The sequence below is a fragment of the Chiloscyllium plagiosum genome, unplaced genomic scaffold (assembly GCF_037043375.1).
Source record: "Chiloscyllium plagiosum isolate Xiang-an unplaced genomic scaffold, Cpla_swu_hap1 HiC_scaffold_20, whole genome shotgun sequence".
In the NCBI taxonomy this organism is placed as follows: domain Eukaryota; kingdom Metazoa; phylum Chordata; class Chondrichthyes; order Orectolobiformes; family Hemiscylliidae; genus Chiloscyllium; species Chiloscyllium plagiosum.
Window position 1 is genome coordinate 40,831,072 of NW_028270158.1, and position 12,018 is coordinate 40,843,089.

The 12,018-nt window shown below is 37.8% G+C and overlaps 1 protein-coding gene across 3 annotated transcripts in view; it reads right to left on the bottom strand.

Moving 5' to 3' along the window:
* Nucleotides 1-2,313: 2,313 nt before the first annotated feature.
* nlrc3 (NLR family, CARD domain containing 3) overlaps nt 2,314-12,018 on the bottom strand; it is a 52,258-nt gene continuing 42,553 nt past the window's right edge. For all 3 annotated transcript variants that reach the window (XM_043711533.2, XM_043711534.2, XM_043711532.2), the window contains 3 exons: nt 6,858-6,941; nt 4,476-4,559; nt 2,314-4,028 (listed from right to left, as the gene is read on the bottom strand). In XM_043711533.2, the coding sequence (XP_043567468.1) occupies nt 3,938-4,028; nt 4,476-4,559; nt 6,858-6,941 (259 nt within the window). In that variant the 3' untranslated portion in view covers nt 2,314-3,937. The remainder of the gene's footprint in view (nt 4,029-4,475; nt 4,560-6,857; nt 6,942-12,018) is intronic.

Genomic DNA, 12,018 nt, shown 5'->3' on the forward strand with positions numbered 1-12,018 from the left:
TTGCAGAGAATACTACCAGTGAAAACCAAAACCTGAGAATCCATCCCACACACCTTTGTTTTGTTACTTCCATCCCAGTCCCACGTCACTGAGAAGTTATTGTTTTTAAAAGTTAACACATGTTTCACTAAAAGTTATCAAAGTTGCAATGCTCAGGGTGTACAATAGCTGCTTTGGATTAGATGCTAGTGAGAAGTGTGTTATTGAATGGGCTGCATCCCAAAACCATTCCTGATATAAAGACTTCTGGCAATTTCTGGGAACTCAGCAAGGCTTTTACAAAGCTTCCAATAAATCAGTTTTAAGCAGGTTGGTGCATTCCAGGCCTATCACAATCACAACAAATTTCTCCCTGTAGAATACTTATGATGTCACCTAGAATCTTATCATCATTTGTAGCAGAAAAGGAGGCAATTCAATCTGATGATACCATGCTAGTTCTCCAAGAACAATTTGTCTAGAGTAGCTTTTTCCTTGTAGCTATGCAATTTTTTCCCTTCAGGTGGTTTATTCAATTCCTTTTTGAAAGATATGATTGAATCTGCCACCATCATACTTTTAGGCAGTGCATTCCAGATCTTAATCACTTACTGCATAACAAAGCTTTTATTCAAGTTGTCTTTGGTTATTTTGCCAAACACTTTAAATCCATGACCTCTAATTCTCAATACTTCTATTAATGGGAACAATTTTTCCATATCAGCTCTGACCAGACCATTCATGATATTGATTATCTCTGCCAAATCTCCTCTTTTCTTCTTGGAGGAGAAAAATCTGAGATTTTCCTGAAATTGTTGTGATAAATTTTATTTTACACCTCTGATGTGTGGATGTGCTTCTTAAAATGTGGTGTCCAGAATAGGAACAAAATCTCTAGGTCAGACCAAGATTTCCTTGTTTTTGTATTTATTGCCTCTATTTATATAACTTCGAATCCTTTATGCCTCGTTAATTTCTTTCTCAAGTGGCCCTGCCACTTTCAAACAACTTGTGCACCTGTAATTCCAGCTTAGCTTATAATATTGTTAGCCCATTTTGTATTATCTAAAGTACCATTATGACTCTATGAATGACTTGTAAATTGAGTCAAACCGCATGGAAACAGAACCTTCAGTCCAACTCGTCCTTGCAAACCAGGTTTCCCAAACTAAAGTAGTCCCTTTTGCCTGCTTTGGCCTATATCCCTCCAAAATGTTTCTATTCATGTACCTGTCCAAATGTCTTCGAAATATAACCGTAGCAGCCTCTACCACTTCCTCTGGCAGTTCATTTCATATGTACATCACCCTCAGGTCCCTTTTAAATCTTTCCCTTCTCATCTTAAACTTATGCCTTCTGGTTTTGAACTCCCCTATCCTAGGGAAAAGACCTTATTTATGCCTCTCATGATTTTATTAACCTCTACAGGGCCACCCCTCAACCTCCTACTTTCCTCCAGAGATAAAAGTCCCACCTTGTCCACCCTCTCCCTGTAACTCAAATCCTCTAATCCCAGTTGCATCCTTGAAAATCTCTGTCCCCTTTCAAATATAATAACATCCTCCCTATAGCAAGGCAACCAGAACTGTAACTCCAAAAGTGGCCTCCAAAAGCCGCAACATGATGTCCCAATTCCTATACTCAATGATCTCACCAATGAAGGCAAGTAATTGTGTACATGAACCCTTAGGTCTCTGTTCCCCAAGGACCTATCATTAACTGTATAAACTGCCCAAGTTTATCTTATCAAAATGCAACATGTTTGCATTTATAAAATTAATCTCCATCTGCCACTCCTCCTCCCGTTGCCAGCTGATCAAGATCCTGTTGTACCTTTAGGTAACCTTCTTCAGTTTTCACTATACCACCAATTTTAGCGTTATCCACAAATTTAATAACTATGCTTCCTATATTCTCATCCGAATCATATAAATGACAATCAACAGTAGACCTAGCACCAATCCTTGCATACATTCATGTATGTGTGCTACATCTGAAAGCAGGTGCTTAGCTCATTGTCTGCTTGTGCTTTGACCTTAGTCAATCCTTTGGCATTTTTTTCAGTCATGTTTTGCCATTGCTTTCTATTACCAGTGACAAGACTATCTCAGCAAAAATGGGAATCAATTCCATGCCATTTGAGTAATTGTGAACTACATACTAGCCAATAGAGTTAAACAGTCCCCTTTTCACAAAGAGAATAGTGTAAAGTAGAAAGATTTCACACAAGGAGCATAGGACAGAAACACAGTTTTAGCATTGGAGTCTCAGCAGCTTGAGCTGAGAGGCAGAAACTGAAGACCATTGTCATCCCACCACCCTTACACCCAAATATTTCAATGCTCAATTTGTTTTATTGATGCAATTATGAAAAAAGATAAATAAAACTTTATACTGTAAAATATTTGTATTGTAAATAACATATATACATACAGAACTATTACTTACTCAATCCTCCTACCTATTCACCACTACTCCACACAGCCTCATCAAACAATAACTGGTCATGCTGAGTTTTACAGAAAGTTGCAATAATTAATGGAAGAAGGTGGAAGCCAAATCACAAACTCACTTCTTATTGACCAGAGGATTATAGACAAGCGTCTTGTCCATGAGGAGTAAGAGAACATATCTGTTTACAATGGAGTCACAGAATGGTCATAAGAGAAAGGCTATTCAGACTCTCATGTCCTTGCTGGTTCTCTGCAAGAGCAATTCCCTCATCTTTTGTCCTTCTCTCTGGCATTGCTATCCCTCCAGATAATGATCTGATTCCCCTTTGTAAACCACAACTGAATCTGTCTCTACCACACGATTAGCCAGTGAATTCTGATCCTAACACCATGTAAAAAAAACTTTTCCTTGTTATTTTTCTTGCCATCAATTTAAATTTGTATCCTCTGGTTCTTGATTTTTCTACAAATATGATCAGCTTCTTCTATCATGTCTAGACTCCTGATGAGTTTGCATGTCTCAATACCAAATCTCTTTACAATCTTCTCAAAAGGAGAACAGCCTCAGCTTCTGCACCCTCTCTAATGTTGTCAAATCCTTCCTTAAAGTATGGTGCCCAGGATTGGATACAATACTTCAGTTAGGGCTGAATCAGTGTTTCACAGAGATTTTTCATTTCTTCTTTTTTAATTTTAACCTATGTCCCTATCTATAAAGCCAAGAATCTTGATACTTCATTGAATAATGTGCACATTAAACCCCTAGTTCCCACTGTTCCTCCATGCCCCCCACCTTTAAAATGGAACCCTTTTAGATTGTTTTCCCTATTTTTCCTATATAAATTAATCCAAGAATAATCCAAATCATCATATGGTCTAACTTGTCTTAAACACTACTGCTGATTATATGAAATAGTCCTTGTGATTTACTTATGAATGATAATTAGCCACAATGCTGCTGTTTGGTCTATGGAAACCCTACTAGGTTTTTGGTGTTAAAATACTGTTCCTGTGCTTTTGATGCCATGGGGCTACAGACAGCAGCAGTATCAGTCATACAGTGCCCAGTGACATATGTGGACAGTCCAATAAGTTAAATTATTCAGACAGGTGAAAATAGAAAACAATATGTTATAGTCTGCATTAGGGACAGTGCTAGGTTAATCTTTTCACAATGATTGAATTTGAAGTAATTATTTCATGTGTAGTCGCTTAATAATGTTATCCACTCCCATAAATGGAAATATCCTTATGTTCAACAGTATCTTGTGTGTCTTTTTTGTGTGTGGGGGGGGAGCTGGACACCACCTTCTGCATATGTCTGCTAGAAAGCGTAAAGATTGGGGATCACCACACCGTTCACACCTATCAGAGACATTATGGCCTGTCCAGTGATCAATTCAAAGTGTACAAAGCATTTGAGTACAAAGGAATGTGTTCTGGGAGGAAGGAGGTATTCTGAGCTGGTCAATATTGCTTGGATTCCAACATGGCCTCTTCTTATTTCATATTTCAACAACACAGTGCGGAGATTTGCTTCTTATTTCAGCAGCAATGACCTTTGCCCCTGATTCTCCAATCCTGTTGCCCTGGAGACTGTAAAAGAAAAAGAACCAGTGGAATGAAATGTCACAGTGTTGTGTTCTTTAATGTTTGGGGTGCATCTAGAAGGGAGAGGAAAACCTAATTTGTAACAGAACACATGTTGTGACAGTTAGCAAGACACTGATTAAGCAAATCATCACCATCACATGTCCAAGGTCAAAATTGTTAGCCTTGATGCTGAGGAAGCAGAAGGCCTGAGACATTCTTAATGATTTAAATAATGATGCCACTGTCATGTTAGCCCTGTGCTTGTGAGACTCTGATGTGGAGTCAGCTGTCAATGGCATCAAGTATTAACCACTTCTCACAGGTAACTGTGTTACCAATCAGTCACCTCTGTGGATAACTTTACTCTGACTATTTTGGGAACCTTCAAGAGGGGCAGAGAGACAAAGCAAATTTAAAATAGATCAGAAGATGAGCAAAAATGACACTCACTTGATGTGGCTGAGGCTGCGGTTGTATTTCAAAGCAATTGCAATGCACATTGCTCCATCAAGTCCCAAAAAATTTTCTTGAAGGCTGCAAACCAAAAAAATGCAGAAACTGTATTATTTATTCAAGTAAATAAATAAAGGAAGCATTCTAACAGTAAGTGAATGTCAAAGCCATATTGTATAACTCATCTCAGAGCCAAACCAAAATTGCAGTTAAGACTAACACTTCTGGGTTTGCTCTATTTGCAAGTGACTCAAGATCCTGAGTCAAGGCTAAACGTCACTTTCACAGATTATTTTCATTGCTCATCAAAATTTGCACAATTCCTTAGTTTCTGACGAAACATGTCAAAAAGCGAATTCTGGCAACATATAGAAGGCAATCAGTAGCTACCCTCTGAACTTAAAACATCAGCCTTTCTTGTTCCTTGCTGATCCACTTTGAATATTTTCAACATTTCACGTTTTTATATATTGAGTGCTCAATGCATAAGGACAAGCCTGGGCCAACAACCACAGGATATGAATTCAAATTCCAACATTAACTGTGATACTGAATTCAAGATATCTGATCACCGGTGAATTGATATCAGTAAAAGTGACCACAAAACTGTCTGATTTCCCAGAAGGTCCACTGGTTCCTTAACGTTCTTCAAGGCAATCTCCTATTCTAATTCCTCTGGGTGATATTAGAATTATTGTTACATGTACTCACATGAATGCAGTGAAAAGTTTACAAAGTCACCATTTTGGGTGCCAGTTTAAGTGGAAAGGTACCTAGGTACAAAATCTTAGGAATAAGTTAGAAAAATAAAGAAATAGTTCAGCATTACAGGCCCCAACTGGGCCAGGACTTGCCTCCAGACTGCTCCAACAATAGTTGGTTAACTCTCAACTGCCTTCAAGTTTACTAACTTTGAACAATAAACATTCCCAGAAACACCTGATAGTTAATATACTATTTGACTTGCTTCATGGCACTTTCACTACTCAGAAAGTAATCCTAGAATTTGAGCATAGGATCTTGATCAGCCCTACAATGCTGTACTGAGGTGCTGCATTGTCAGTAGTGCTCTAATGTATTAAACTGACTTTCAGGATACAGGTAGTTCTCCTATAACGAGGTAGTTGCATTCCCGTGCGTTGTCGTCTTATAGAAAATCGTGCAATAGAAGTTATGAGGCCTATGGGAAAAACAGGGTTAGGGTTTGCAATTTAGCGAACCTGTCCATTTCTGCTAAGTTACAGAAATGCCACGTTGTTCCAAGCGAAATTTCCAATGTATTGTTCTATTCCTGGCTCCTTGTGAAGTGGAGTTTGTCCAGAATCGGGCTATCTGCTAGTAAATTTCGTGAAACTTAATTTTTTTTTGGCCCATGTAAAATCTCTATTTTTGAGGGGGTAGCTAAAGAGCTGGGATGCTCTGAACGGTTGGAGGTTTTGATGGGTCTTGGGTTTCAGAGAGAATGAGGGAACGAGACTCTTAGATCCTCACTCCTCCTTTCAAACTGAGACTGGGTGAACTTAGATCAAGCATAACGTGGGATGGCGAGTGATAAGGGTCACCAATGGTAAGTCTTTAGTTTCATACCTCCCCACCTCCACCCACCCTTACACACACACATACACCCTCTCTTGTATAGTCGCCGTGTGTTGAAGCTTGAGATAGCCAGCAACTGAGCCTTTGCTTAACAAAAGGCCCTGCTTACTCTCCAACTCTCGCTGAATACCGCTGTATTTGAACCGTCTCTCTCTCCCCCTCTCTCCCCATTTCTTGACCTCCAACTCCATGCATGATGCCAGTAAGCATTCCAAAAGTATTCCAATGTTCGCTTCCCCTACCTTAGCTGCAGATAGAAGCAAAACACACACACACACACAGAATGGTAAACCTGTTGTAATAGATGCGCTAGCAGAATAAATCACAACTGGCTGGTAATACAGAAGATGGAATCGCTTATCAGCGAACAGGAGTTTAATTTTTAAAAAACCCCGCAACTCATAAATCTCGTTACAGCCAAATCACATTTACAAAACGCACGTTAAGTAGAACTACCTGTATCCAGACACCATTCACAGCAGAGGGTTTAGATACACAGATCGCACCCCAAACATTCAGCTAATTCCTATTTGGTGGAATCTTGCTATGTTTGCCGATATGATATGTATCTCTCCCCTTTTAACACAAGTCATTATGTGTGGAACAGATAAAACTGTCTCTCAGTCATAACCCAGTATTGTCACAGCAAATGTTCACACTGCAGATACTACCTCTTGCCCACCATGTTTTCCTGTAGATTGAAATAGATGACAGTTTCCATTCGATTCAAGTACTTTTTCCAAGGGTATAGATTAAACTGTGAATCATGAATTATATACATACTTGAGAGTCTGGAGACTGTTATTGACTTTTAAACCATTAGCGATTGCCTTTGCCCCAGCCACACCCACCATGTTTCCTCGGAGGCTGAAAGAAATTAGAAAAAATACTATGGTCAGAGAGTCTGGGTATTGTCAAAGTGTGCACACGCTCTCTTAATACACTGACAATGTAATGAAACACTAACAGAACTCTAGGATAAACTTGGGTAAGCTGATCTATATCCTTCCATACTCTCAACAACCATTCCCTAACTATCCCACAATCCATTTTCTACCACTCTGTTGCAGGTGCTGTGGAGTCAATCACTACTAGCGAGTGGTTGGGGGTAGAGTCTGCACCCAATCCTCGTTGCTACCTTTTAATTAAGAAATGAACAGTAATAGTTTAGACAGATCCTACTGGGCAACATAAAACATCAAGATGCCAATGGAAACAATCCTCAATTCCACTATTTTTAAAAAAATTATATCGAATTATATAGCCCCTGGTGGAGGGACAATCCTTTCTAAGTATTTTCTAATCAACAGTTCAAACATGTTATGGCACACTTCTGGAGCTGGGACCTGAACCTGGGTCTTTCAGCTCAGAGGTGGGACACTACCAATGCATCACAAAAGCCCTACTTAAGAAATTAGGGTAGTGGGGTTAGTTATGTATATTTTTGTTTAAAACAACCTGTTCATCAGACATGTTATAACACACATTTGAAGCAGAAGGATCTTGAACTCTGGCCCAGAGGTTGGGATACTATCATTGAACCATAAGAGTCCTTGGAGTGGGGGGCAGTGTATGTTTCTTAACAGTCATCCATCAATCTGTCTGAGTTCAGAGATCAGTTTGTCAGGATCCTTTACCTGTCCAAACACCAATCCCCTCACTGGGCAAAAAACCTAGCTGTTATTAATATTTAAATTGAGTTTCTAATCATCACATTCAGAGATGTTATTACATCTCCTCTGGAGCAGTATGACTTGAACCCAGGTCTCCAGGCCCCAGAGGTAGGGATACTACTACTATGCCACAAGACCCCATCGGAGCAGTAGGTAGTTATTTTTCCAAACAACCAGTTCAGAGATGCTGTGACACACCTCTGGAACAGGTAGGACTAGAATATTGGCTCAAAGGCCCTATTTGGTTAACATCAAACTTCAACTAATTCTTAAGATTTAGTTTATCGAGTAGTAGAAGCTATATTGGCCTGTTAGATACAAAACTAAGGCTAAGACTATCAAGAGACAATTATGACATATTTATCTCCATCAGAATCTCAAGCTACATTCACTGCCCCTCTCCATTAGAACACTTTCATAAGGGCTGGAGCTTAATACAGTCTCCAACATTAACTGTTTAAGAACATGACCATCTATAACATCTCCCCCCAATAATTTTTTGCCAATAGGAAAAATTTTTACATTTGTGCATGTAACTACATTTACATTTATCAAGACCCCATTTCTCCAGATCTCTTGACTTCACAAATTCATGATGTCCAAAGTTATCACAATTCTTCCAGAACACATTCTCTTCAAACTTGGAAGACAGGAGGTCTTGAGGAATGTTGACTTTGAACTGGATCTTTACCTTGATTTGTTCATAATAATTTCTCAATTGAAGGATCTTTTACCTGTTTTATTACACAAAGTTACTCATGTATTGCTCCATAACACAATCTGGGGGACCTTTAATCTTATTAATTTTAATTATGAAAATAAGATTGCTGCTTGGCGGAAGCAATTACTTTATTGTTTACAGTATCTTGGATTCTGGAACTAATTAATTTCTCCTTAACCATGTCGTGAACCTGCAGATACTGGTCTGGCTTACATGATGTGTTATGTAGCTCATCTTCATTTTGTGCAAACAAATCTTCATTCTCAGTCTGCTGATGTACCCATATTGAAGTATATAAGCATTTTACTTTGACTTGTCAAAAAAGTTCCATTTTTTTGTTCACCCTTTGAAGATGTGCTCCTGGTGAACTAGATACCTTAATGTGCTCAGTCTTGCTACTGTTGTTTACACAGTACTATCTTTGTCACTTACACAGATCATTCTTCTTTGGAAGAGGAAGGATTGAAACATTGCTCTTGAACTTGTGTCATCTCATCATCTAACATCAAAATTAAATCTGATGTATCAATTTGTTCGCTATACTGTTTTGCTATCTGAACAACTTCAGTTAAAGACTTGCCAATAAGTTTATGTAAATTGTATACTGAATCTTGTTTTTGGGATTTGCTTCCTCTGGTAGACTTTGTTAATTCTTATCTTCTGATCTTTTTTCAGTGATGAAAGGTCTGTTTTACAATCTGACAATCCTATGTGATCACAGATTTCACAATACGTTATGAGATCTTCAACTTCTCTTGAGATCTCTAGCCACAGACCACTGCCTGAGCTTTGGCTGTACAACTGGCAACGCCAAATTATACCAGTGCATTTTATCCAAGACATCTTCCTGAAAGGAAATTGGAATTATCAGTCTTTGGTCATACAATAGTAATTCACCTATTTCAAAATGTTCAGTCATCAATGTCTGTTGTCAGCCAATTCATAAGACTTTTGGTCTGGCCATCCTTTCAAGCAATACCTGCAAATGGTAGCACAATCTTGATTGTTCTTTTGTTCTTGTTGAATTGCATGAGCCTTTTTTTTGACTTTCTGGTCACTGGTTCTTCTTGACCATACAAAACATTTCCTTATGCCATCAAAGGTAATTTTGTGGATTCTCTCTTCGTTTTGGGTTCTGTCATGAGTCTTGGAAGCACAAGGAGATCCTCTACCCATTGAACTTTGTTTGTTCCACAGAAGCTGTAACTTTTTTTTCTTTAGGCATGGTATTTGATCTGATAGAGAATTGACACTCAGCCTTCAATCAAGCTTAAATTAACGAGATGTTATCAACACAGACAGGTTATGTCAAACTGAGTCAGATGAATCACTGATATTCCTTTAGAATGTTTTGGATATATTTTCTAATGAAGATTGTTCCATCTAATTAATATCTTTGCATAAGTAAGCATTTGACATTTTACTGCTCTAGAAGTTTGGTTCTACTTCTGTACATCTTCTGGAAGTGACCTAAAGTTTTATAGATGTTGCATTCGTTTGTCTTAGTTGGGTACTGCTTGTGCCTGTGAAACTGCTTTGTACCACAGAGCTAACACAGACTCTTTTTCTATTGCATTTGACCTGGCCTAAAGATATGCGCCTTTAGAGTGTAGATAATTATAATGCATCTTATAAAGTGGATGGATGTTCTTCTGTGATAAGATTGTCATTCTCTCAGAATTTGTCTGAGAATCTCCCGATTTCTGCTTCCAAAGTCAACCCTTCTTTGGACTTTAATACATTTGACAAAGACTTATCAATAATTACAACAATTCTCTCTTCTGCATTATGATTTCAAAGCTCTATAGTCACAGCTTTCCATTAATCTAGTTTAGGGAGATTATTAATTAAATTATCTTCAGATTCTCATGAATGCTAAACTATTCTGTTAAACCTTGCTCTTCTAAAATTCTGTTCATTCTCAGATTAAAGTTATTGTAAAAAAAATTGAAGAACTGCAGAATTTTCTGTGCCCTGGTTTATATTTTTGTCATTTATAGCATCAACATCTATTGAATACAATGCTGTTATTTATCCTTATGCTTGAGATTTAGTATTAAATGTTGAAACAATTCTATATTTTAAGAATTGTTTTCTCTGAGTTGTCGATCTTGTGTTTTATTTGGCCTCCCTCTCATACTGAATCTCTGTGCAATATTATTATTGCTGACCACATCTCCTTGATGTGATTATTTATTCTCCTTTCTTTACAGCGATTTTAAATTCTGCAGTATCTAAATTTTGTTGTACTAAAGTCTTTAAACCTTTTAATTTTTCAATAAAGCAAAGTGGTTTTATCCTTTTTCCTTAGAAGATTTTTTACATCTGTAAGCAGCAATGCTGATTTTTATTTTCTTCATTTTACAATCTTCTAAACTGTACAATAAAGCAATGTTCTCAGAAGGTAGTAAATCTGTGGAATTCTTTACTATGAAGGGCTGTTGAGACTGAGTCATTAAGTATATTCAAGGCTGAGACAGACAAGTTTTATTCAGTAAGGGAATCAAGGGTTATAGTGAAAAGACAGGAAAGTGTGTTGAGGGGTATTGGATCAGCCATGACATCTTCAAAAGGTGGAGCAAAACCGATGGGTTGAATGGTCTACTTCTGCTCCGACATCTCATGGTCTTAAAGTGGTAAAGTATTTAAGAAGTTATAAATTCACTTGTCATCTGAACATTTCTTCTTGTAGGACCAGTGGTTGTTTTCCATCATTGTTACCTTGTGGTATTTAAGTAATGATGCCTACCACTGATTACTATATTGTATCTGCTGCTGAACGAACCACTACCATAATTTAGTTGAGATAGAATGCTGCCGCCAGTCCTCCTCTCTACATTGGATCTAGGGGCCTATTTGGTTAATACTGATAGAAGATTACCTACTAATGACTCTTAACAAGAAGGCACACTTGTCTTTGCAAAAATGTTAGACATAAGAAGTAGGACTATCAGGAGATAATTATGAGAAATCTGTCTCCACTGCGATTTTGAGTTTGAACCCTGTTTTCTGCAACCAAGATTGTATGACGTCATCAGATTACGTAGAGTTTAATGCATCCACTAACATTAACCCTTTTGGAATCATTACCTTATGCAAAACCAATTTCTCTCCAAATTCCCCGAATCCTACTTACCGCTTTCTCTATATTACCACATTATCCAGGAACACAATTATCTCATTTTCCCAAATATTATACTGGATTCAGTAGGAATTTATTCCATAACTATTTGCATGCCATCTCCACACTAATAACTTCCTTTCCTAAACTTATTAGCATCCTCAAGTATTTGAACTTTTCAGTACCTGATAATTATCCTTGATCAGTCTAAATATAATCTCCAATCTTTGAGTGGAATACTTATAAATTTCTAGAGAAAATAAGGCAATCTTCTGAATCTTCTATCATGAATTGAATTCCTGATCCTCAAATCTCCTGGAAGCAATTAGCTTCTTCTTATAATCCAGTGCTCAAAACTGGAATCAGTGCCCAAGTCACTTTTTAATCAATCTCTCCACAGCTTATAGAAAATATCCCCTCTGTACAAGT